The sequence below is a fragment of the Miniopterus natalensis genome, chromosome 18 (assembly GCF_054644295.1).
Source record: "Miniopterus natalensis isolate mMinNat1 chromosome 18, mMinNat1.hap1, whole genome shotgun sequence".
NCBI lineage: Eukaryota > Metazoa > Chordata > Mammalia > Chiroptera > Miniopteridae > Miniopterus > Miniopterus natalensis.
Genome location: NC_142098.1, coordinates 5887284 through 5913393, shown reverse-complemented (window position 1 = coordinate 5913393; position 26110 = coordinate 5887284). Strand labels below are relative to the sequence as shown.

Below are 26110 nucleotides of genomic sequence, written 5' to 3'. Positions count from 1 at the left end.
ACTTGGAAAGAAATGTCACCTTCCAATCCATGAACATGGTACATTCCTCCATTCATTCAGGTTTTCTGTACTTTCTCTCAATGTTTTGTAGTTTTCAGTGTCTCAAGGACATTGAGAGTAATGCTGGAGATTCCTGCTGTAAGTCTTGTTTTTAATATCTCATATATTCAAAGCAATGTCCATTAGCAAGCAAACGCTCAAGAACAGGATTACCTGGTATTTTTAAAAAAGATTTTGTAAGACACAAAGCTTTCAATTAAAAAGTTATTTATTAAAAAATATTTTCCCCCAGTTTTGATGACATATCAAATTAAACAAGGAGTGAGGTTACAAAGCAATAACTGATCAGATCTTTTTATATAGAGGATGACAATGACCTTATTAGCTCATTGTACATTCTACTAGTGGAATAAAACCTCAATTCATTCACTTCATAAAAGGTAAACATAACTGATATACTTCATACCTAAATTTTTTATAAAGCTTGTGTTCAAATTTTAGTTAAAAATTCAGCTAATATAAAATGATATTGACTTAAAAGAGCATCTAAGCAATGATGTAGATTTTCCTGTTTTTGCAAAATTCAGTGACATTTCTTCACTGCTCCCAAGAACCACCTGAGGATCCTTTGTGCTTCCACTCTCCCCTTTTCCAGGGGTTGAAGCATGCTGGGAACACGATTTAGAGAGCACCAGCAATGCCACCAGATCCCCGAGCCTAAAGGAGAGTTTCTCACATGTTTTGAAGTTCTTAGGAACTTCAAATTAATACACAAAATACAGGCACTGAAAATGGCTTTCAGAAACGTATACATTCAACGGAAACACTCAGCACTGAAGCCTTTGGGGCAAGGACTGCTCTTTCCATGATTCAAGTGGTCAGTCTTTTCTCGACGGTGTCTTGGTAAGCGACAAACCTTCTCAAGTTCATCTTTATGTTGTTAAGCACACACAGCTGATCTGGACTGTATCTACCTCTGCCTTCTTTTCGTATCTGCCAAAAGAAAAACCATACAGAATTGGGCGTAAATGAGTAATTCCTTTAAATAAAAAAGCACTTCATTTTCGGTATATTTACTTTCAGAATGAGACAGTTGCCAGAACTGGGTGAAACATTTTCACTTCCCAGGTAAAAGGAATACAGTATGAGCTATAAAGATAAAGTAAGATCATGCACCTTTTAACTTAATTAAATGTATTGGGGTAACACTGGTTAATAACATTATGTAAAATGTTATCATATACTTGCCAGTTCGGCTCAGTAGTTAGAGCGTTGGCCTGTGTACTGAAGGGTCCCGGGGTTCGAACCAAGGGCATGCACCTCGGTTGCAGGCTCGATCCCTGGCCCCAGTCCACTTGTGTGTGAGGCAACCAATCTATGTGTCTCTCTCACATTGATCTCTCTCTCTCTCTTTCTCTCTCTCTCTCCCTCTCCCCCCCGTCACTCTCTCTGAAAAGCAATGTAAAAAATATTCTCAGGTGAGGATTTAAAAATATAATAATTAAAAAATATATAAAAAAATAAAAACAAACCACTGTTAATGACCCTAAACCGACACCCACTCGAGATGCAGCAATGGCAGAAAATGTGCACAGCCTGGTTTCTAGTTTCTTTTCTTCTAGAAAACTATTTTTTATGCCTTAAAAATTTTTCAGAAAATTTAAATTTCTAGACATACAATCCTATTCACCTAAAACTTGGCACAGAGCTCTCTGAGGCCTGTATTCTGCGTTAGAAGCTTGTTAGATCAAGCATGTGCATATTCGAAAAACAACACACAGCAAGATAATTTCCCATCAAAACTCTATTCTCCTGACAAAGATTTAAAAGCAAATGTTGAATTTAAAATCTAAAAGCACAAATTACGGATATTTTTATTTCAAAAATGACATAATTTAAAAACTAAGATTTATGTAAGAGAATTGTACATTTAAATGCATGTGATTCAAGGCTGTTTTAAAATCCCTGGTGTCTCTCCACTTGCCCCCATGCCACCAAAACAGGTTTTGAAATTTATTTTTTGACTCAAAGTTAGCTTTGATGCCTGTGATGAAACAATAAATAAAACAGCTAATGAAAGTGATGACATCCTCCAGTACATTTGCCAACACAGACCAGCTGTGAGTTTGCCATCTTCTCAGAGCACCAAAGGGAAGCACTCATGACAATGAAATCGACCTGTAACGTACTATATGATATAAAATCAAGTTGACGAGCTGAAGAGCTCTGTAGGCCACAGGCTATAGCGCTAACACATAAAGAGCACTACTGACATCAGTAAACTTGCAGAATGAAGACCTGTCAGATGCCGTCTGGCTCAGGTCACCGTGACTGAGTTCTCTGGGGTGACTGAGCCGACTCAGCCCAGCAGCACTCATAGCCCTGGCCCAAGGAGCTCCAGGCACCATAGAGGCGGCTCGGGGGTAATGCATGTACCCCCTTCCCACAGGATGTTGAGGCTTAAGCATTTCTAATAGGAACGACCTCATACCTTCATCTTGAAGACTGGCTGGAATTCTTTCAGAGCAGATAACAAATGAATTTGAACTGAGGCCCTTTCAGCTTCTTTGCCGTCTGCGAACACATCAAAGAGGGCGTCCAGAGCCTCTCCTGCTACCACCAGTGAAGGGTCTTTGGTCGCCACCTCCAGCAGAAAGCACCCAATGGTCTGGAGTGGACAAAATGCACCATTGTCACCCAGTACTCTCAGGTCAATTTCCAAAGTACCAGCTTTAAATGTGGCAGTGATTTATGCATATTATTTTATATAAAAATGCCAGGGAGAAAGTAAAACTTTTAAAAGATTAAAGACTAAAGACTTGACATATATTTATAAATATACCAAGTACAATATAAGCAAGATAAATGAAACACATTAGAATTCATAATCCTAAATAAAATGAATTAAGATCCATAAATGGTATGTGAAAGATTGATTTAGGAAATTATTAAATTTCCCTGTCTCTCTCAAAAAGGCTTTCCCCATGGTGTCAAAATGCATAGAAATATTATCTGTAACAAAAAAAACCTTGCTTTTAAAATTATTTGAAAAACACTCAAAGACAATAAAAAAATTGAAAGTAACACCATCTCACGTTGCCTCACTGTGATTTTTGATGCCCACCCATTTCTCACAGCTGGCTCGCTGATGCGCAGCCCATTCTCAACTGCAAAGACTTGTTCGAGAGTGAACTCAGTTTACTCTGGGGAACCATCGGACAGTCTGTTAACCCCTCTGAGGCTCGGTTTTCTCATCTGAATTTACATGTCTAGATAACCTCTAAGATACTACCTTGATTTAATATCCTATATAATAGGATATATTTTACTAATATCCCTCAGTAAGCAACTTCTCAATATGATTTCTTGTCATGATGTCCACTGAAGTTTATTAAAACCCCACACTACAGTGGCTCTTCCCCCATTTCTAATTATTGAACATTTTGGGTTGGAAGTAGATTATTTTACCTTGAGAGTTTCAAGTGTACCATTCTCTTTGGCGAGGACGCTGCCAGTGATTCCCAAAATACTAACCACGTTCACTCTCACCCCGACATTGCCGCTCTGAATGCCTGCTCTGCACAGTGTCATCAGCTGATCCGGGGTCATGCACTGTGGAGAAGAGGAGTGTTTATGGTGCTGAACTCAGCCAATTCCAACAGCACGTGAGACACAGTTGATGGGAATCTCTCCTATAGGCTACAGGCTGCCTGGTTCTGAGAACAACATAAGTTCTTAGCAAAGAAGTGGTTACATATTTCTGATCACTCCCAATATAGCTGGTCGTTTGAGCTAAGATGAGACCTGTCATCATTTCATCATCACGGTAAGCCTAAATTTAAAGGGGCTACCATTCCTATTAGTTTCATTTGAAGACAACGTTCATTCAGATGCACACAGACTAAAAAGATTCCAGTTTCATTTTAGCACTGAGCATAAAGTGTTTTGAAAATGTAGTAAGATCATGAGCTTTAATAAAAATTGGCTGAATCTATACAGGTAAGAACTCACTCCGAGATGTTTTATGGTGAATTATTAAAGATGGTGAAAAGCATTAAATTACATAGTGATTTACATAGTGATGCTTTCCAGTTTAAGCTCATTTGAACACACGTGAGGATGCGGTGTTGTGAGAGTGAGACGTCCCGCTGCCTGGGAGCAGCAGCACAGTGTGGGGGTCAACGGCTTGGGAGCTGGAGTCCGACGCCTTGGGTTCAGCCCCACTACTTTCCACCTAGCTACCCAGCCCAAGTTCCTGAGCCCACTAAATCCTGTTTCTCCGTCAGCAACGCTGCGACAGTAATCACAGAGCTGCGAGGAGGAATAAATACATATACAGCACTCACCAAATGTTGGCTGTTATTACGTATAAAAATCCCGAGCAGTTCTGCCTGGCCAGGCGTGGCTCAGCAGTTGAGCGTCGACCTAGGATCCAGGTGATCCGGGTTCAATTCCCGGTCAGGGCACATGCCCGGGTTGAGGGCTCGATCAATGACTCTCTCATCATTGATGTTTCTATCTCTCTCTCTCCCTCTCTCTCTCTGAAATCAATAAAGATATATTTAAAAAAATAATAAAAAAAATCCCGAGCAGTTCTAAATCACCTAATTCGTTTCTGAATCAGAAAGCAGTCTAATGAAAAAGCTTCACTAACTACGGCATCCTTCCGAACTAGGACAGGCCAGTGGGAAGACCAAAGGTGTGCCGATCATCAGTGGTCTGACTCACAATGTAAGCTGCCTAATGTGTGAAAGCCACCAGGTAAAGCACTGGCCAGGCAAGCAGGACAGCTGTGTCCGGGCTTGGAGCTGTCACTCAGAAGTCGAGTCCTTCGTTTCCTCTCCTTATGAAGCATTCGAGAGCCAGGCTCCTTCTAGCTCTAAAATTCGAAGCTCTAGCCCAATACACAGCCAACCTGAGAATGTATGATCTTAACATATATGAATAATTTATTAACTGAGCCTGAGCCTTGAGTAATGTCTTTTAAACATCAGGCTGACCCAGTAAATGACTGCCTGAACACCATGGCTAATCAATAAAAATACTTGATACTCCTGTAAGCCCCACAGGAGAGGGTTTTCTGATCCTCCCAACAGCCACACAGGAGGCCTGGCACTATTATTCCCATTTCATAGAAACTGAGAGTCAAAAGTTATGTTCTTGAAAATAATTCTCAAATATACAAAGAAATGTTTAAAGAGTATATAGGAGAAGCCAATAGTATGTACTATATTTAACAGTAATACACCAGGCATTCCCAGTAAACTGGAGCAAGACCGAGTTGGGGATGCTCTGCCCTAGAGGCACGGCCATGGAGTGCCCAGGGGAGGGAGGAAGTCGCGGCGTCTGGGCAAAAGGAGGTCCAAGAGCTGCGAGGCCAGGTCACCAGGACAGCGAGGTCAACGAGTGTGTGGAAAGGACTAGGGACGAGGAACGGGACCCAGCAGAACCTTCGAGGCACGAGGAGAGCCCCAGGTGACAGGTGTAACCAGCCAGGGAGAGCGAATTCAGACTGTACATTGTTGAGAACCAAGAAACATTGTTCATTTGAGGGCCTGGGTAATGGTATTGTGGTTATGTTTTTAAAAAGTTCTTTTTCTGCCCGGCTGTCATGGCTCAGCGGTTGAGCGTCAGCCTAGGATCCAGGAGATCGAGGTTCGATTCCTGGTCAGGGCACATGCTCAGTTGGGGGCATGCAAGAGGAAGCTGATCAATGACTCTCTCATCAATGTTTCTATCTCTCTCCCCTCCCTCCCTCTCCCTTCCTCTCTTTGAAAATCAATAAAGACATATTTTTTAAAAAAAGTTCATTTTCTGTCACAGACATAATATTTATGGGTGAAATAATGTGATTTGCACTGAACAACTCCAGGAAGCAACCACAACCATGTAGGGGGGATAAATGAAACAAGAATACAGGATGCTGACAGCTTGCTGACACCCGGTAACGTGCACTCAGGTTCATCACGCAATTATCTTTACTTGTAACAAGACACTGCTATCTTTGCTGTTAGGAAAGTTTGACAATTTCCTGAATAAAAAGTAAAAAATTTCAGCAATAAGGCGCCTCCCACAGAAGTGAGATGGATCGCTGTGGAGGGTGGGAGGCATGCTTGACAATGTCTGTAACAAAACATTTTTAAGAAGACAAACTACATGCAGAGAAAATATTTACAACACCAATGTCGAGTAAGAAGTTTCCCAATGAAAAACCTCTGCGTGCTGGTGGCAGCAGTGGGAGAGGGAAAGCTTACGTTTCACGTTAAGCACTTTTGTTTTCTTTTTACAAGGGTCACTGTAATAGAAACAAGAACTTCAAAAACAGTGAAGTGATAAATTTCACCTCTACAATACAGACTCTTGGCTAGTTTCACATAACAACTAGAAATATCTTACCTGAGAAATGTTCTTGGAGGCCATTGTTTGCAAAAGGGCCCTCAACGCACTACTTAAGGCTTCTAGGAAGTCACCGTGCTTGGCGAGGTCTGAAACACAGAGTGAAATGCATATTTGCCTTTCTCCAAAACAAGTCGTTTTGTATAAAAGGAAACAGAGTCAAAACAGCGTGTTAAGGTTAATACATACTATTATCATAAAAGCACTTTAGATGGAAGCCGAACTTCTGGTAACAGCCCCTGCGGCCCAAACACTTGAGTCTGAAAGACAAGCCTGGCTGAAACAATCATGACAGGGAGCGTGCTAGACAGTCCTCGGCTGCCCAGCGCCGCTTTCACATGTGATAAACCCGAGCTGGCTTCTGTGGAGTGAATTCAGCTTTCACAGATCACCATCGCGGTGCTGGGCAGACCTGGGTGGAGTCATCTTCCAAACCAGAGTCTTCCCTGCCAGCCCACACCCACTGCCCAGCCCAGAATTGCTGCCGGAGCAGGGCCAGGCCACCACGCCTCCACAGCTCTCAGCCCACCCGGACTCCCCTTTCCACCCCGCTCATTCTTACTGTCCCTTCTTCCCAGGCAGGACAAACAGAACAGCAGCAACAATCAGGCTAACAGTCCACAGAAGGGTGAGGGCAGCCAGGTGAGTTGGTGCCCTAACCCTCTGTGGGGAGGGAAAGTGACTGACTTGGTGGGTAGGTTATATTTTCCAAAACCAGCCACAGCAGTACTCCCAGTTCGGCATGACCTTCCAGAACCTGGCCACTTCTGGAAAGACACGGAGTCTATTTCGACTCCCCTTGACTCTGGGTGGGACTTTGTGACTAAGTCTCCAACCAACAGGACTTAGGAAAGTGCCAGATTACATCATAAAAGGCGACCTGACTTCCACCTGACTCTTGCCCTTGGAACCGGCCCCCATGTTGTGAGGAAGCCCAGGTCACATGCAGAGGTCACTGTGGGTGGTCTGACTAGCAGAGTGTGAGGAACAGGGCTTCAGGTGATGCTGGCTCCCAATTCCAGCAGAAGGCCTGGGCGGGTTCCCCACCTCTGCACACCTGGCATTCTGGACCAGGTCACACTCTCTGCCATGGGCAGGGGTCTCCTGTGCACATAGGATTGCTGCAGCAGCCCTCACTTTTACCCTCTAGACACCAGCAGCAACTCCCCAGGCGTAACAGAAAATGCCTCCAGACACTTCCAAATGTCCCCTGGGGGCAGAAGAGCCACTGGCCTAGACACTGTGGAGTAGAAACAAGCATCCCCACAGTGCTGTCTAAATCCCTGACCTGCAGAAACCATGAGAAATAACACAGGATTATTGTTGCTTCAAGCCACAAAGTCTCGAGTGGTTTGTTATGCAATGAGATACCTTGGCTATCTGCCCTGTGGTGCCTGGGGCCCAGTAAGGGTTCCGAAGCCCCTTGGCTGCCTATGAGACTGAGAAATGGTTTTTGTACAAAGCTCAGCTCCTGGCTCTCTCACCTTCAGAGACATATTACAGTCCCCTGTAACAGTGGGGACTGCCTGCAGGAGTCATAGGACAGACACCAGGATGGCTTCAGGACCAGACAGACCTGGGATACAATCCTGTCTGACGTCATATGACCTCCCCATTTCAGTCTCTGCTCAAATGTTACCTCCTCAGAGGCCTTTGCACAGCACCTAACGCAGCACCTCACGCCAATTCTCTCTTTATGTTTTCTTCATAGCTGAAATGACACTAAACCTTTACTCCTATGAGAAGGCCAGCTCCATGCCAGTGGCCTTCCTATCTTGCTCATGCCCAAATCCCTCACACCCAAAACACTGGATGGTATGAAGTAAGTGTTCAAGAAACTTGTGCTGAAAAGAGGAATGAATGACCTGGAAGAAGCTCCTTAGCCCCTCGATCTCTGCTTCCGCACCAGGAAGACGGGTAATAATGCTTAGCTCTCAACCTCGAACTTAATAGGCACTCAGAAACTGGCATGAAGTTGTTAATATTAAATCTCAACAAGTCACCACACTGGCTCTGAAACATAAGATATATTTATTTTTTTATTAAAGTTATAGTGTAGCCCTAGAAATGCGTGACTTGCATAAGCCACGTTATAAAGAGCTTACTCAATACAAACTAGAACACATCTCAGAATCAATTTTTTTCTGTCCTCCATTCTCAGGAAAATAACCAATACTTTGGATTCAAAACCCTAATCTAAACTATGCTACAGATTCACGTGATGTGTAGTTAACACTTTCCCTAAATTAAGAAAAATACTTGAGCAATTTTGTTTAATTCATGTTTCTTTCCTTTATCCACATTTGGGAATGGATTTCAGACTGCCATGGCTTTCTAACAAAGTCGCAGTAAAAGGTCAACACACATGGTATTTTCAAAGATACTAAATGAAGGTCGAAAGAAGTTAAACAGAGGTGATTTGCAACGTCCTTCCTCTCACCAAGTCTGTGCAGCCTCTAAGAATTTGTAGCGTGCCCAGATGTAGGTACTGACCCATCCACAGGTAACCAAGCAGCCAAGTACGTGCAGGTGAACCTTTCAGGCTGCGTTTCAATGTTCTGATATGGAACAGAACATGTGTCCCAGAATGTGTGCTACCACCATTACCACAGAGCTGCTCATGTCCCCGGTTTTGGAAAACAGAATCCTCAATGGTTTCAGAGCCCACATAAAGGAGCAAATGATAGACTGACCCAATTTGAAAATACAACATCACTAATGTTGGAGCATGCATTACACCTTCTACAGCTAGGTCATTAACTATGTGTGTATCTGTCTAGGATTCTGTGTAAGAATGAAACTCACCTGTATCAGAGACCTGAAAATTAGAGATTCAGCTCTTACGATGCCAAGGTGTTGAATACGGGCATGTGTTAGGAAAAGCAAGGTGTAGAACTGTGTGGATGGTGGTCTACCATTGGCCTTAACATACACATATGTACTTTTATACCAAGAATCCCTCTGGAAGCAAACGCAAGAAACTGGCAACTGATGAACTCTGGGAGAGGGACCGGGCAGTGTGAGAAACAGGAGGGCAGCTGTCTCCCTGACACCCTCTCATAATGTGAATTCTGTAATACATACATGTGCTACCTGATCAAATGCAAATCAAGTGGTGTTATATTTAAGAAGAAAAATAGAGAATACAGAATTAGCCAAATACATTTATGAGGCCTAAATTTAAGACATCTGTGATTCAGCCTTAACTGGCCTGACATAACTGGATGTAAACAATTTTGATTAAAAAAAGAAACCTATTCCCCAGAGACCCACCTGTCTGCCACATTCTGACTACACCGCTGGCAGCTGTGGTGCATGACTGGCAGCGCCGACAAGGGTGCTGCACGTTGGCTGACAACCAGTGCACAACTACAAACTCCAAGTTTCTGCCCCTTGGAGATTCCGCCCCGTCCAAGCAGTCTTCCACAGCAGGGCCCAACTATTTACCTGGCTGAGAAAAGAGCAGTGTGGACAAGTGCTGCGCAAGGGCCTGGAGAGCCAGCGCTCCGCCCAGGTGCTCCACCTCCAGGAGGGACACGAGACTCTGGAGACACATGAGGGCTCGCCACTGCACAGTGTTCATTCTGCAAGGAAAGCGGGAGATTGCTGTTTCTCTTACCTGGACAAACAGAGTCCAGGGTCAACTGCTACCCTGCGCTTCAGGTGCTGCCTGGGAGCATCGGGAAGCAGGATGGGGGTGGCAATTTGCACAGAATCCAAAGGTGAACTGTTAATATAACAAATTACACTGCACAAGCCTCAAGGCCCCCGAGGGCCTTTTCTGAGTCATAAGAACTGGCTTTAGAAAACTTTCTGCACATGCCAGCGCCTTTCAAATTACTTTTGTGAAATATTACCTACCTATAGGAAAGCACTTCAATGCACATCCAGTTTAATAAAGTTTCTAGAGCAAATGGTAAGGAATGCTGCCAGAGCCCTCACAGCCCACCTATGCCTTCCCCTGAAGGTCACCACTCCCCTTTTCTTCATAGGGTTGCCACCTGTGTGTGCATCCCTAAACAAAGTAGCTTAGTGCCACCTGTCTATGAACTTTGTGAAAACTGAAACAGTGTGTATATTCCTTTGCACCTTGCTTTCCTGCTTGATGTTTCACCCGCATGGGGAGCAGCTCTAGCTCAGATTCTGCTTATTGCTGTCTGTGTTCTACTGTAAAATTATGCCAAAATAGATTTATCCAGTCTGCCACTGATGGGCAGCTAGGGTGTTTCCAGGCGGGGCATCTGGGAACCTCACTGCTATGCACACACTCAGATCTCGATGCACACACTCAGGTCTCAGTGCATACTCTCAGTCTCCATGCACACACTCAGGTCTCAGTGCCCATAAGCACACGTTTCTCCACGGCACATCACACACAGGAATAGAATTGTGAATCCAGGGGCAGTGGCACCTTCTACTGAGTCCACCCTTTCATATAATGACAAATGATTTTGAAAATAGAAAAGTTCTTACTTTCTAACCAAAGGTTTCCAGGTGGGATTCCTAGAACACATGTCCATGGCAACGCTGTTGGGAAAGGCAGTTTTCTCAAAAACCTAGATTTGAAAAAGTGAGTAAAGCAAAAGTTAAAGAGCAAATTCATTTTATACAGGATCCCTTTATAAAGCCCTGACACATCACCTCTAAGGGAAACGGTCAGGTTGCTAACGACACCGTCCAGCCCACTTCGAGCACTGTGAATTCTGCTTCATTTCTGTTACCCACAATGTGAGCTCACTTCCTCTGCACAGATCGAGCAGCTTTCCCAGGCCTTTCCCGGCTGCACAGGGAGCAGGACTGAGAGCGATTACCTTCCTGGGGATGAGAAAGTTGGTGAGGGCGGCGTGGGTCTCGTGGGAGAGGCAGAGGGGAGACAGCAGCTGCCCACCACCCTCGCCCTCGCCGAGGGAACTCTCCATAAACACCTCACTCTCATCACTGCTGGAGAGCTCTTCCTCCCACTCGTCGTCAGAGGGATCTGGGAAGGGTGCAGAGCATACAGCTGGAATGAGTAAGCAAGTCCTCGGGGAGCTGCCCTGAGCCCAGGGGAGGATGGGAACTGGGCACAAACCTTCGCTGCAGCACATGTTGACGATAATCTCCAGAGCGGTCTGCTGTGCCGTCAGCAGTGCTGTGGCCTCTCTCAGTTCCTTGTTAGTGGGCTAGGAAAAAACCAACCAACCAACTCTCAATGTTTGGGAAAGTATCACTGTGTGAATTTCCTAAGTTAAAGCCTACCAGACGGTTTCTGCCCCGGGAACAGAGCACAGGGGGAGGGGAGGAGGTAGAAGAGTCATGAGGGAGCACAAAGGAGCAGACCCCTCCCGGCACTGGGGAGGCGCCACTGCCACCTGGGCTCCCACCTACCTGTGTGGCTATTCTCCACACGCTGCTTAGCTAGCTGGCGAGAATGGAGAAATACTCAGGACTTGTGAATTGAAGTCGCCCTGAAACTTCACCGAATGTGTTAAGAAGTAGCCGAGCACACTAAGATTAAAATGAGCGTTCATTTCAGACACCAGGCACTGGTGCACAGCAAACTGGCTTCTAGATGCTTGCAGGTCTCCTTGGAGAAGACTGCACAAACAAGAGCTAAGAAGCTCTTCATGACCAACAGAGCCTGGCTAAGGAGCGGGAGCCTGCTTCCTGGCTCCCTTCGAAAGCTGCAGCAAGGCATTCCTTTAACACTGAAGACAGAGGGTTTTTTTCCCCCCCTCTGGATATAAATTAACACAAATTTATCAATTACCATTCTTAAGAGGGGTTGGATAAATCGACACGACCTTAATTCGCAAGTCACCTATGAAAAGTGAAAAAGCTACACTGATATTCCAAAACAGTGCATAAGCTAAAAATAATGTGTATTTTACTGTCTGAATGATGGATGCACTATAATTTATTAAGCATTTCACTAGTGTGGAATATTTCAGATTACTTGCGTATCTAATTTCTCAGATTTACTGGGTCAAAGTTTAAAAACTAGAGACCTGTGACATAGTCCCAATTTCCTTTCCAGAGCACTTATTTATTATCCTCCAGCAACTTCCTTGTGCAACAATTTAATTTCAAACCATGTTCTAGAAAAGCCCCCAGCAAACTGCTAATTTAAGAGATTAGTATTTGTACTCCTTTTACTGCTGGCAAGAGCAAATGTAAAAATTATTCCTATCTGCTGTGTGTATTCAACTAAACAAACATTTATCAAGGAGACAGGCTGGTGCTGGGCTCTTATCCACTTAAAATGCATGCAGATCTGGCTGAGAAGCATCTGAAATTAAGTTTCACTTTTTTATACAACTCTCCTGCTCAGAACATTTCCCTGCTTACTGTTCTCAAACTGACAGAAAGAGCAAATCTAGAGAAAATGTTATGACATCTGAGATTTCCTTCAAAAAGTTTGGTAGTAGAGGGGAGAGTGGGTGGGGGTATCGATGAAACAGAACACAGAATACTCTACTTCTGCCTACGTGAAAACAACAACCTGGGTTGCTTCTTTCTTTACATATCTGTGATTATAGCTTCTTATGTTAAATCACAGGTTCTGATTCTAAAGGACTCCTAGGAGCATGAGCTGCTGGGTACTTAAGACCGGAGCTGGCCGACTACAGGCTTGTATTCTGGGCACGTATTGGCACAATGCCTAGCAGCTGACTGGCACCTCAACACTGGCTGGCTGACCAGCATGTTAATCATCCAGTCTACTCAGCTACGTTAAGACTTTGAAAAGCAAGCTTTTGTTATAAGGAAAGACTGCATTTTATAAGCACCAAAATTTTATTTTTAAAGAATGCTTAGGAACGTAAATCTCTAAATACCAGTTAGGTATCCGTACTTTTTAACCAGTCTCAGGAGAGCTGGAGCTCGGTCTTCATTTGGTCCCTTTAGGAGCCCCTTGGAAGCCAGGCTGGAGATGGGAAAATGCTTGGGAGTGTCGTTCTCCCACCCCAGGTACTTCAGGGTCCCCTGACAGCCCACCTGTAATTTCCACTCTGCTCAGACAGAAATTTGGGGGTAAAACTGGTGCGTCAGTCAGGACAGAGTGAGTGCAGTGGGACAGTGGCAGGACAGCCTCCAGGCCTGACCTGTCCTGCCCCGACAGTGCACGTGTGGACAGGAAACCATGAGTCCCCAGATCTAGAACCTACGCCTCCTGTGACAACTTAAGAGCTGCCACCAGGGCTCTTTATAAACACCCTCTGGGGAGAAGGACGTGTACCGCATACCTCTACCTTGCTTCACAGATTTTAATTCTACTCAACTGCCGCAGAGGCACAAGTGAGACAAGGTGCAAATCTGTGGTCTAAAAGTATCCCTTGCACCACAGGGGGTGTGCCAGGATTTTTAGGACACTCTATGATTTGCAAGCAACCCAAGGGCAATATTCATCCCAGCACCTGACACGATGCTTTGTGCCTAACAGCTATTCATGGGGGCTGGAAAAGCAGTCCTAACTATGTTTTTTCTTTAAACACCACCAATTCATGCTTTACAAGACTTTGTGAATGCAAAAAGTAGTACGCTGCTATATTTATTTTCAGGTATATTTCATTTACAGCATTATTATTGGGTATAACCTTAAGAAAACTCTAAGACACTGACTTAACCACCCTCAGTTCCCGTTCATTTGACACGAGTAAGGCCAAGTCAGGTCTGAAGCAGGAAGTGTGAGAGGACGTTCGGGGCGTTCCTCCAGCTCAGGCCTCCTCCCCGTCCTGTGGAATGACTCTAGCAGCCTCCTGCCCAGGCCTCTGCCTCCAGGCCCCTAACAACACTGGCCTGCTTTCACCAGGCTGTCTCAGCCCAGCCTTTAAGGTGGCTCAGGTGTCCTGTCCAGAGTGTTCTCTGACAGCCCTGTCCCTTCCTCTGCCTCCTCCATGCAAACTGCTCCCCTAGAGCCTGTGCCTAGCCCCAGTACTGTCCCTAGCACATGCAGCCTTAATAAATCATAACTCCGTGTCGCTCCTCCCAAGATGGAAGTGGTCTCGGGAGACAGGGAATACATCTTAATCACCTCTCTTTTGCCAGCATCTGGCCCGGTTCCTGGAACACAGCAGGAGCACGGAAGCTGTGCACCTAAACCAGTAAGCTGCGGGTCCCTGTCCTCCCGACTACGCGCTCTCCTCTTTGGGGATGTTTTCTCTAAGGACAGCTCCATCTCTGCTGACCGGCTTGGCTGAAATGTCTCCTGCACCCGGGGCTGCGCACCCTCACCCCAACATCACACCCACAGGCATAAGCCTGCCACCATCACCCAGTCTGCAAAAACCACCAGCCATTGTTCATCCTCACAACCGCCCAACCTCCTCTGTGCAGCAGCAGCGGGTATAGGACCGTCTGGCCTGCTACTCTGTAAGACTTAATATACAACAAGAGACAAGGATTTCCTGGATTGGACAATCCAGCAAAGTTAAAGTTCCTTTAGTTGGAAGGGTCTGGGAGACAATGTGTGAGTGCACTGGGGAGACACAGCAGCTAGGAAGATGACTGCATGCTTCTAAACTGTTGCAAAAGTTTGGTCTACCCCATCTTTGAAATCATCCGTTTAAAATTTTCACTTTAAACAGGAGACTTTTTTCCCCTTTGGGAAAAGCTCTCTAATGTTACAATGAGAGTTTGTGGGAAAACAGGACTGATTTTTACTGCAATTCACTTTCTAATGAATTCCTCTGTAACAATTTCCTACAAAACTTAGGATAGCTATTGAAAGAAAATCTCTGTATTAACCCATGTTTGAAAGCATCAATCTGACTTACTGGAAGTAAATCCGAAATGAAAGTTTTCCTTCTGACCCTTCTCTTACGAGGACTTTCTTCCATTTCGTCGCCTTCCATCACACAATCACCGTTGGCATTCCCTAACACCTCCTCAGTCTCTGCGGCGGTTTTCAACCTCTGCGTTTCCGCCTCCTTCATTTGAATGACCATTTTGCCAGCGTCCATTTCCAAAACCTCAGATAAGATCTTTAGGATGGCATTTATGATTTCTGCTTGACTCTTGGATGGGATAATGTCCTTTAGATTCCAAACTGTGCCTGGGAAAAAATGAGCATAAGGACAAAGGAATTGTCTGTGAAATTTTGTTAAATATAGTTTTCACAAGATTGATTCTTTAAGCTCAGTTGTAATTTCAAAAATCTTGATCCCACTGTCGTTCAGCTTTTATTAAATGTCAAAGAGCTGTGCACAGAGGCAGCTCCCTTTATTACAGCCCTTCACCATCCTTTCCCTGCCTGGGCACACACACCCTCCTCTGACGCACCGCCTACCAACAGACTCAGGGCACTGATCAAGTTTCTTTGAAAACAATAAATTTAGTTGCCTCACTTTCTTTTTTTAAAATGTTTGTATTGATTTCAGAGAGAGGAAGGAAGAGGGAAAGATAGAAACATCAATGATGAGAGTCATTAATCAGCTGCCTCCTCCACGCCCCCTACTGGTGATCGAGGCTGCAACCCGGGCATGTGCCCTGACTGGGAATAGAACCCTGATCTCCAGGTTCATGGGTAGACACTCAACCACTGAGCCACACCAGCCAGGCTGCCTCGCTTTCTTTCATCTTAACCTGAGCTGCTCTCCGAGGCAGCTTATGTTCCAAGAGTGGAAAGGAATGTACTAAAATTCCAAGGTCTCACGGACAAACTAGGTAGCAGGTGTTTGTTTTTTTGCTTATCAAAATAAAATAGGAACTACCATTAAGTAGTTAGGCTAATTGTTTAAACAGTGACTGTTAAAATATGGAGGAATATTACTTGGCCTTAAAAAAGAAGGAAATCCTGACACAGGCTACAACATGGATGAGCTCTGAGGGTATTAACGCATTGTATGCGGGAAATATATTTATACGTTTTACGTTGACTGGTAGTAGAGCGTGCAATAAAAACTACCCGCAAACAATGTGTTAAGTGAAATAAGCCAGTCACAAACAAAACAAAACAAGCCATTATTTCACTTATATGAGGTGCCTAGAACAGACAGAAAATAGAATGGTAGCTGCAGGAGGCTGGGGGGGAGGGCTGGGGAGCTATTTAATGTGTACAGAATTTCAGTTTTGCAAGATGAAGGAAGTTCTGGATATTGGATGTACAACAATGTGAATATATTTAACATGACTGAACTGTACACTTAAAAATGGTTAAGATGAAAAATTTTACGTGTATTTAACCACTTAAAAAAAACAACTACCTCTCAAGATAAACGATCTCTGCAAGGCCAAAGGGCAAGAGGAAAATATAAATAGAAACTGTAATATTACCAACTACTCAATGATCATCAGATTATTCCTTATGTTTGTATTTAGAAATTCTGAGGGGGAAAGAGTTGGGGGTGAAGACCTTATAATAAAGTGAGTGGTGTATCTTGGATGCCCATGGTCCACTTCTGCTTTCCCTGGTTAATAAGGGGACCCTGGCAGCAACATTTCTACATCAGACAACAGTAGTTTGTTACAATGAAAACAAATAGACTCTATAAGGCTTCCCAACTAGCACAACTGCTTGAATTAAGTCTCCACTTCTTCAGAACAGACATAAACACAGACGGCCCTGACTGGTGAAATAACAGTTTGGCCCGCTATCTCTACCCATGACAAGTTACTAAAAAGCACCCTATCACATATGGCTAAAGTTTACCTGCCACCAGGGTCTTTAATAGAATATATTCCATGGAACTGACAGGAGAGAGCATTGCTGATTCCAGCACATGCAATGCTGAGGCATTGAACGATTTCAGTAGCTCTGGGTTATCTTCAGTTACTGTCTGCAAACAATATGCTATGAAGACACAAAGGAAATATTTAGAAACAATGAATTCTGCTCAGGTAACTTACAACAAAATAACTCATTGAAAAACACTGCATCTTTACGAATTCTTTGGACACAGATAGCTTTTGTAGGATATTCATGCTCAGGGCAAATGAGTCACATACTAACCAAACAGTCAGTGTTATTAAAGATTTTTTCTTAATTTCTAATTCTTTACAGAAATAGACCTTTATAAATAAAGGCTCTGAAATGTCATGACAGTGTAGAGTTACTATAAACATCAATAAAGGCTTATCCTAAACTGCTCATCGCAGATAAGTAGCAAACAGTTTGCGGACCAAACACCAGTCCACAGACAACACTCTTAGAGTAGTACTGTTTGCCCGTAACAAGTCGTAGGTTTTGGGACATTCTGGCCTCTTTAAATTCAGTACGACTTTAAAAGTTACAGTTATTTCTGGTGAAGCAATATTTCTTTAAGGAAAAAATGTATTTTATATAAAAGTATAAGCAAATTCAGAGATGGGTAAAATACTAAGACGTATGATCCATTTAACTCCTCCCCTCAATTAAAACAAGACAAATAAATCTATAACAACACTAAAAGCACAAAAACAGAAGTGAAGTTTTTCTTTTAAAAGCTATGAACTTTCCTGAAATTCTTACTGAAATAAAAACCATCCTCTGAGATTAAAAGTCACCTACCAATTTCCTAGTTCCACTGCTTATAAAAATCCACATTTACTCACAAATCTCCCCTCTGCCAAAGATTCCATTTTAAGAAAATGATTTTAAAATTTTCCCCAGTAGTATTTGTTCCACTTTTTTTTTCTTTTCTGTTCTCTTAAAAGAGAACATTAGAGTCAAGAGAAACATCATTAAGGGGAATACACTTCAGGACAGGGAATACACTTTGTCTCGCCAAGAGAAAGGCAGAGTTAAATAAAAGGATGCCTGCCAGTATGATGGGTAGAAAAGCAATGCTTTTCACCAATTATATCTCCGCTCTACCCCAAAGTCCTGTTGAGCCACCCACCCTCTGGTTTCTGTCTCCTACCCCAATGGCTGTCTAACCCCATGGGCAGGAGGAGGGAGCTGGGGCAGCTGAAGCTGCCAGACTTTCCTTTCCCATCCCATGGAAGGGAAGCGGGCCTGTGAGTAATTTCAATCACTTGTTCTCCTCTCTCAAAAAAAGCCCAGGTGCCTGGTCGGTTTGGCTCAGTGGTTAGAGCGTCGGCCAGAGGACCGAAGGATCACGGGTTCAATTCCCTGTTATGGGCACATACCTCAGTTGCAGGTTTGATATCTGGACCTGGTCAGGGTGTATGCAGGAGGCAACCAACTGATGTGTCTCTCTCACATCGATGTTCCTCTTTCCCTCTCTCTAAAAATCAATGGGGGGGGGGAAATATCCTCGGGTGAGGATTTTAAAAAAGGCCTGGTAGTTGTGGGTTAGTTTCTGTGTAAATGGGAGATGAAAATTCAAGAATTAAGAGAGGCTTCTGAGAAGGCAACACACTAGAAGCCACATGGGCTTCAATAATCACCTTCCTCCCTTCCTGAGTGAGAAGCAGGAGAACTGACCACAGATTTTAAAAGATTCAAAACAAACAGAACTCAACTATGCATTTACATACAGTGAGGAAAAAAATCACTCCTATTGAATAAACATGCTATGTCTGATTAAATTTTTAAATAAGGCCACACATACTTAATAAATCGTCATCTTTTCTTCACTTACCTACTGAAATAGCCAGGTCAACATTGGTGGAAAACCTACTTAAATACTTTAATATAATCTCCAAACACCCTTCTTTGTTGAATATAGATACTGCTCTACTACTGCATTCACTAAATTGAAGGGGGGAAAAAAAAGTTTTACTAGTCACATTTTAACATTAAGAAATCAACCACAGAAATTCATGAAAAAATAAATCAGGCTTTACATAAGAACCAGAGTTGGAGTCCAACGCCCACCACTTTCATGGATGAAGAAACCAATGCCCACTTATATCCCCTGTACGTGAACACAGCTATGTTTTTATTTCTCTATTGCAGTAGGACCTTTTAGCCAATCTCTTTACCTGCACCTCCATTTTCTTACAGGAGGTCAGAGATGGAAGTGCTCTTAGAAATCACTTTCTTTTAGATGAGGAGACCAAGGCCCCAAAAGGTGAAGCGATCTGTAGAGCATTTTGTTAGCGGTGGCTCCTCGGGTCTGGCCTACTGTTCTTTCCACTGTACCGCAGTAACAATAAGGTCAAGTAAGGATAAAAGGCCTCTGTACTTAACATCCCCAAAACACAAATCTTAAGAAAGTAGAATTAAATTTCATTCATTCTTTCTAGATGGCTATTCAAATTTTGACAAGGAGAATTTACAGTCTGCAACAGAGATACGGCTATAATAAATATTTTTAAAATTATACCACCTGTTAATCAGAATTAATGTTATTAACGTTATCACTATTATTAATAAACATACACACTAAATACAGGGTAAACAGAGCTAATTATAATTATTATATCCATGTTTCCAGAGAAAAGCATCACTCCATACACACGACATATACATACGACACACTAGTAGCTAACAGTTGACTAAATTATTAAATTCAATCCTCTATCTAAACATAAACTATTCCTGTCTTCCTATCTAGTCACTGCACGTTGTATGAGCCTACCCTCAAGGAGCCCACAGTAAAGTCAGGTATAGTCAGTGAGGTAAACATACATGCATTAAAATATATACATATATAAAAAAAACCCAAAAATGTGAAGTGCTATAACAGGAAATGACAAGATAGGGCTCAAAGGCTTTCAGGAAAGAAATAACTATGGAGATCACGCTTTCAGGCCCTTCCCAGAGAAATGTTTAGGAAATTTCCAAGTTCAATAATTAGGTAAGTTAAGGTTACGTGGTGTACCGCCAGCTTGCTCGCAGGCTGTTTTCTCAGTCTGAGCTCTCCAGTTTTGCTGGTGGGATGCATACACCAATTTAAAATGAATCCCAGGCAAGTCTGGACTGCTGTGCCGGTGGCTTTTCAGATCTAACTGAATCTTGTCTTCTAAGAAATAACTGTGCTTTTAGATTGTTATAATCACTGCTGACTGAAAAAAAGGAACTACGATAGAATCTTGCTAAAAATGTAGAACATAAAATGGGGTAGAAAAAGTAAATCCAGGTTGTGTTTCTAGCCATTTCCACTCCTAAGGGCAAGTGCACCCCACCCCACGGCTGCTAGAGTCATGGGATGGAGTGAGGCCCTCTTCCTACTGGGCCACAGGAGCTCCTCGCAGGCATCTACTTCCCTATCACGAGGCAATGCCGGGGAAGGAATAAAGCACCAGCCCAACTTTGTGGTCCCTGTCTCATTCCAGATGTCGAGCCAAAGCAGCAACTGCGCTGGGGCAGCTGCTGCTTAAGGTATAGGGGCAGTGAGGGGAAGGGTGTATGGTACATGCCAATGGCCAGGACTCCTCATTTTGTGGTCAGCAGTAACGACTAGAGAGAACAGCTGTAAAGCATGAAAAGACATAGTGATGCGATGAGGGAAAGGGCTAAGCCGAGGAAGGAGGACTGATCTTAGATCACCTGACTTGACTGCCTACTAAGCGTCACCATCATGGGTATACAGGTGCATCACGGAGAAAAGAGATTCTTCTGGGGTTAGGCAGAAGGCTCAGCAGCCTGAGCAGCACTGTAGCCGGAGGCTGGGTCTGGAAAGCATCTTACCATATATTCCACAGCACGTTCACGGCCTCATTGGCTATGTTCTCAACAGAATTTCTGTTCCGATCTTTTTCTTCCCCTAGAGACATCTCATTTGAATCCAGTCCAGTACTACACTGTAACCAAATATCATGATTAGCACCCTGGTTCAAAAGAACAATTAAACAAAAGACTAATGACAAGAATCACAAAAACTAAATATCAGAAATGAGAGTGGTCAGCAGGCCAATGAAATCCTTATAAACAGCACAGTGCCCACAATCCTGCTCCCCTTTGGCAAGAGATACAGACAAGAAAGGGTCACAAATCAATGTATAAACTAATTATAAAGCATTTCACATCAAAATGAAAATGTAAAATCAATACAAAGTATTTTATCTAATGTGATAAAGATGGTAAATAAGGCAAAGAAAAGCAGCACATAATAAGAGCTAACACATCTGCACAGTACCTTCTATGTGCAAGGCACCAGTCTCAGCAGTTTAATATATTAAGTCACTTAATCCTCACCACAAACCTATGAAGTAGATAAACTATTATCCCCAGTCTCCCGCTACAAACAGGAAACTGAGGTACAGAGCTTGCTGGAGGTGTAACATGGTAGATGATGAAGCCGGGGTTCAGACGGAGGCACTCTGGCTCCAAAGCAGACGCTGGGAACTGCTCTGCAGTACTGCCCCCCCCTAGTTTAACCCACAGCACCCCTTGAAGCAGGGCGTCTCATCTCGGCACACTGACATTCTGGACCAGATGATTCTCTGTTGTGGGGGGCTGACATGTGCACCGTAGGATGTTTAGCAGCATCCTTGGTCTCTACCCCACCACATGCCAGTAGCAGTCCCTACCTCCAAGCTGTGACAATGAAAAATGGCTCCAGACTTTGCCAAATGTCTCCTGTGGGGCAAATCACTCCTAATAGAACCAGTGCTTTAAAAAAGGAACAAGACTGGTGCCTCTCATCAAAACTGGATAATCTTTATATAGCCTTGAGTGAAAATTACCCATCAATTCGGAATAGTGGATCAGAGGCACACCAAAGAGAAAGCAACTTAATCCTGGAACTATATCATGCAATAAAGTTGGCATATTAAATTTGGGAACTTAATGTCATGTTCGAGGCAAAAAATACAGATATTTTACAGATGCCAAATGGACTGCTATGAGGATTTAACAGTCCACAAAACAGCACCTGGTATATACATTAGCAATGAGTAATACTAATTATTTTATCATATGAAATTTAAAGTCTAAAGAAGTCTGTTTATAGTTTTAGGAAGGTCTTTTCCAACTAGCATAGAAATAAAGGTAGGGGGGACAAACTAGAGACTGCTATTAAAGATGAGGGATCAGTGTTTCCAAGAAAATAAAATTCCCATAGGATGTTCTGAGGGAAGACAAAATAACACCAAAGTACTAAAAAATAAAAAACCCAAAACACAAAAAAATCCCACTAAGTCTGTATACTAAAAGCTACAGCAACATGTAGTTTAAAAGACTGCCACCAGAATACTTTAAAAACTGCATACCTCTCTGAGCAATGCCACCAGAGGAGTCATGATATCCTTAGTCACCATGTCATCGCAAACTTCAAAACCTCCACAGGCACTGAGATTTCTACACAAGAAGTTTAAAAAATGTGTTACTTTCAGATCATGTTACAAAACACCATGAAGCTCAAGTTTATTTCTATTTCTAACCATGCTTAAGCTTTCCCAGACAAAACTGTTTATTTATTTTGATAAGATGCTGCAGAAGCCATCCACTGATTTCCACCTGTTCTGATCCCTGCCCTACATGATGTAAACAAATGACTTAGTCCTGGTACAAGTCTGTCTGAGACAGAACACAGGTGTGTACCTATAGGGAAGGGAAATGGAGAAACTTTTCCTATTTAATGTGAATAAATCACAGCCTAATCTTACATGAAGGGACCTTGCCTTAGAAATAAGACATCACGGGCAGTAAGGGTAAGGCTACTGAGAATGACATTCCCTGAAGTAACCCTGGCTTGTTAAGTCAAGGAACAAAACACAATAAATAGAGACAGAGCTCTAAGGACTACAAGCAGGGTACTAACTTCTGCTCTTGCCCCCTCTGCAGCCCATTTGCTGCACAGCCACCAGAGTGGCCTTTTGAAAAGGTAAACTGGATCATGTCACTCCTGCTCAGAATAAACAGGTCCTCTAGCCCTGCACCCCCAAGCCTTTGTCCATCTCTCCAGCCTCATCTCCCTACCCTGCTCGGCACACTAACCTTTCATCCCTTACCCAGGCCAAGCCCTTTGCCGCCTCCCTCCTCTGCAGCTGCGGGCTCTCACCGGCGCTGTCATCTAGAGCGCACCCGACCTACAGCGACGCCTCACCCCCAACGCGTCATCCTCTTGGTTTTCTCCACGGCACGTCTCACTACCTGTTATCTGTTTTACCTGTTCGCTGGTCTCCTGTTTGTCTCATCAGCATGGGTTTTGGGAGGCCGGGATCTCGGCTGTTCTGGTCAATGCCCTGCCTGCTAAAACCCCCTGCACCCAGGAGACCTGGCGCATACATGCAGGAAGCGTTCCCTGAACCCCAGCACTCTCGGAGGGTCCTTGGACAAGGGACAAGGTGCGCCGGGCCCTGAGGGGAGGATGCTGCGGGTGAAGCGGCCAGGTGGACTCAACGGAAAGCGTGGGAGCCTCTGGAGCTTGAGTTCAAACGCCCCCTTCTGCAAATGGGGGCCCCGGGCAGCTCGTGGCGCTCCCGCGCTGCCTAGGGCAGGTGCACCGAGAGCGAAACGGGCCAAGCGGCCGGCCGGGCGCCGCGCCGGCCCCCCCCCGCTCACCTGAGCGCGCCGGCCGCCGTCTCCCTCACCGCCAGGCTGGCGTCCAGCAGCAGCGGCCCGAGGCGGCGCACGGCGTCCCGGCGGCCCAGGCCCGCGAGCGCCGGCCGCTGCTGCACCAGCCGCGCCAGCCCCGCGCAGGCGCACTCGCGGACCTCGGCGCTGGGGTGCTCGAGCTGCGGGACGGGAGACAGCGTCAGCGGGCGCGCGGGGCTCGGCCGCAGCCCGCCCCCCGCGCCCCGCCTCTCGGACGGGCGAGCCCCGGTCTCACCTTTTCTAGCAGCTCCGCCGCCGGCCCGTCGTCCTCCTCTGGCTCAGTCCCGTTCTCCGCCGCTGCCAGCTCGGCCTGACAGTCGCCGGTGGGGGAGAACTGGGGTCTCCGGAAGCGCTTCGTCCTGCTCTTGCCCATGGCAACGCGCGCCGGGGGAGCACCGAGAGGGGAGGGCAACCGCAAGACGGTGGGCGGCCCTGCTGGCGGCCGGGCTGGAGGCGCGGGCTCCCCGGCCGCTCACCTGGGCCACATGGACGGCGGTGCGCAGGCGCGCCTCGCGTCGGAGGGTGGAGGCTGGCGCGGGGCGCGCAGGCGTAGAGGGGGAGTGGGCGGAGCCAGGCCGCGGAGGGGCGGAGTCCCGTGGACGTACTCGGGAGGAGGGGGCGGGCCTTGAAGGGTGATGGACTGCGCCTTCCACCCGCTGGTGACGGTTATCGGGTTACCCTACCTCGCCAAACCTTTAATTTCCATAATAGTAAAATGGGATTAAGGATACCTAGCTTGCAAGTTTATTGTGAAGCTTAAATCAAATTACGTAAAGCACCTAACAGCAAGCCTGACGTACAGTAGGTGCTCAAAAAATATTAACCAAGATTTTATTTTGCGTCCCTGGTGCCTGGCACAACCCCTGACCAGACAAAGCCCAGTTGAGGTTTTAGAGTGGAGCCCCTTAAAAAGGTACTTAATCTTCCTGCCTCAGGTTCCTCATCAGTGAAAGGGAGACATCAATAAAACGCACCCACTGCAGCCCGACCGGTCGGCTCAGTGGTTAGCGTGTCGGTCCGCGAACTGCAGGGTCCCGGGTCTGATTCTGGTCAAGGCCAGGCACCACCGCTGAATGCTCAGCCCCCAAGATTAAGTATGTTAACGTGTTTAAGACGCTAAGAACAGGTACTGGCACATAAGCACTACATTAGAGAACAAATATCCTTTCTCTTGGCATTTAATCCACTATTCAGAAGTTTTCATAGTCCAAAGATAAACTGAATTCCCTCATAGTTATCTCAACTGAGATGTTGACATTGGGTAAGATTGTAACAGTGAGATCCTTTTTATTTTTTATTTTTATTTTTTTTAAATATATCTTTATTGATTTCAGAGAGGAAAGGAGAGGCAGAGAGAGAGATAGAAACATCAATGATGAGAGAGTCATTGATGGAGCCCACAACCTGGGCATGTGCCCTGACAGGGAATCAAACCCTGATCGCCTGGATCCTAGGTCAATGCTCAACCCCTGAGCCATGCCCAGCCAGGCCCTTTTTATTTTTTTAACTTTTAGGATTTAACAACTAGATTTATTGAGCAGTGTGACTTGTAGTGAAATGCTGTTTAAGTGCTTCACATGAATTAATGTTTAATACTCAATATAAACCTGGAAGATTGACCAGTCCTATACAGGGTGGGGCAAAAGTATGTCTACAGTTGTTTGTATGGAAAATAATACAATAATTAATAAATAGTAATATAAGAATAAAGTCTCACAACAGTAAACCTACTTTTGCCCCACTCTGTATGTTATTTACCTAGGAGATTAGCATTATGACCAATTTATAAGTGAGGAAACTAAGGTTATGTAATTTACCAAGTTGCAAGTAGCAGATCTGAGATTCAAATTCAGTCTGGCCATAGTCTGCATTCCTAACCATAACATTATAATGGCTCATGAATTAAGTCCAACACACACACACACGCACACACCCTTTCAATCTGAGTCGAGACTTGGGTTCTGGTGCCACTTCTGTGTTTACTAACTCATGGGGATCTAAAGTCACTTTGGAAACCTGTGACGGTCGGCCCCACCTGTAAAATTAGAGGACTGGACTCAATAATTTCCTTGTAGTGTGGAAGCGGGTATGAGGGTGAGGGCCGTGGTGAGAAGCTAATTTGGCAATGACCCTTGGGCCTATTTCAACCAGAGCAAAGATTTGCTTGGAAAAGAATTGTTCTGTTAGAAATAAAGATATGAAAAACCTTTAACAAAAGTTTCAGAACCAGTGACTCCAAGGAGGCTAGCACCAGGAAATCCAAGTATGTGTATATACACAGGCATGTCTTTCTAGGAGAGAAGATGCACAGCTTTCATCAAAATACTCTAAGTAGCTGATAACTCCAAAAAGGTCTAAGGACCTAGCAAA

At 44.6% G+C, this 26110-nt stretch overlaps 1 protein-coding gene across 1 annotated transcript; it reads right to left on the bottom strand.

Annotated features, from left to right (window-relative positions):
• Window positions 1-250: 250 nt before the first annotated feature.
• Window positions 251-24158, bottom strand: HEATR3 (HEAT repeat containing 3). Its single transcript, XM_087827572.1, has 15 exons — window positions 23976-24158; window positions 23708-23880; window positions 22414-22501; window positions 20891-21003; window positions 18897-19006; window positions 17024-17164; window positions 15150-15427; window positions 11468-11558; window positions 11208-11374; window positions 10870-10952; window positions 9844-9980; window positions 6397-6485; window positions 3469-3612; window positions 2492-2668; window positions 251-993 (listed from the first exon to the last, which is right to left on the bottom strand). The coding sequence occupies exons 1-15, from the start codon at window positions 24111-24113 to the stop codon at window positions 871-873; spliced, it is 2052 nt and encodes a 683-aa protein (XP_087683698.1). The 5' UTR covers window positions 24114-24158; the 3' UTR covers window positions 251-870.
• Window positions 24159-26110: the final 1952 nt, after the last annotated feature.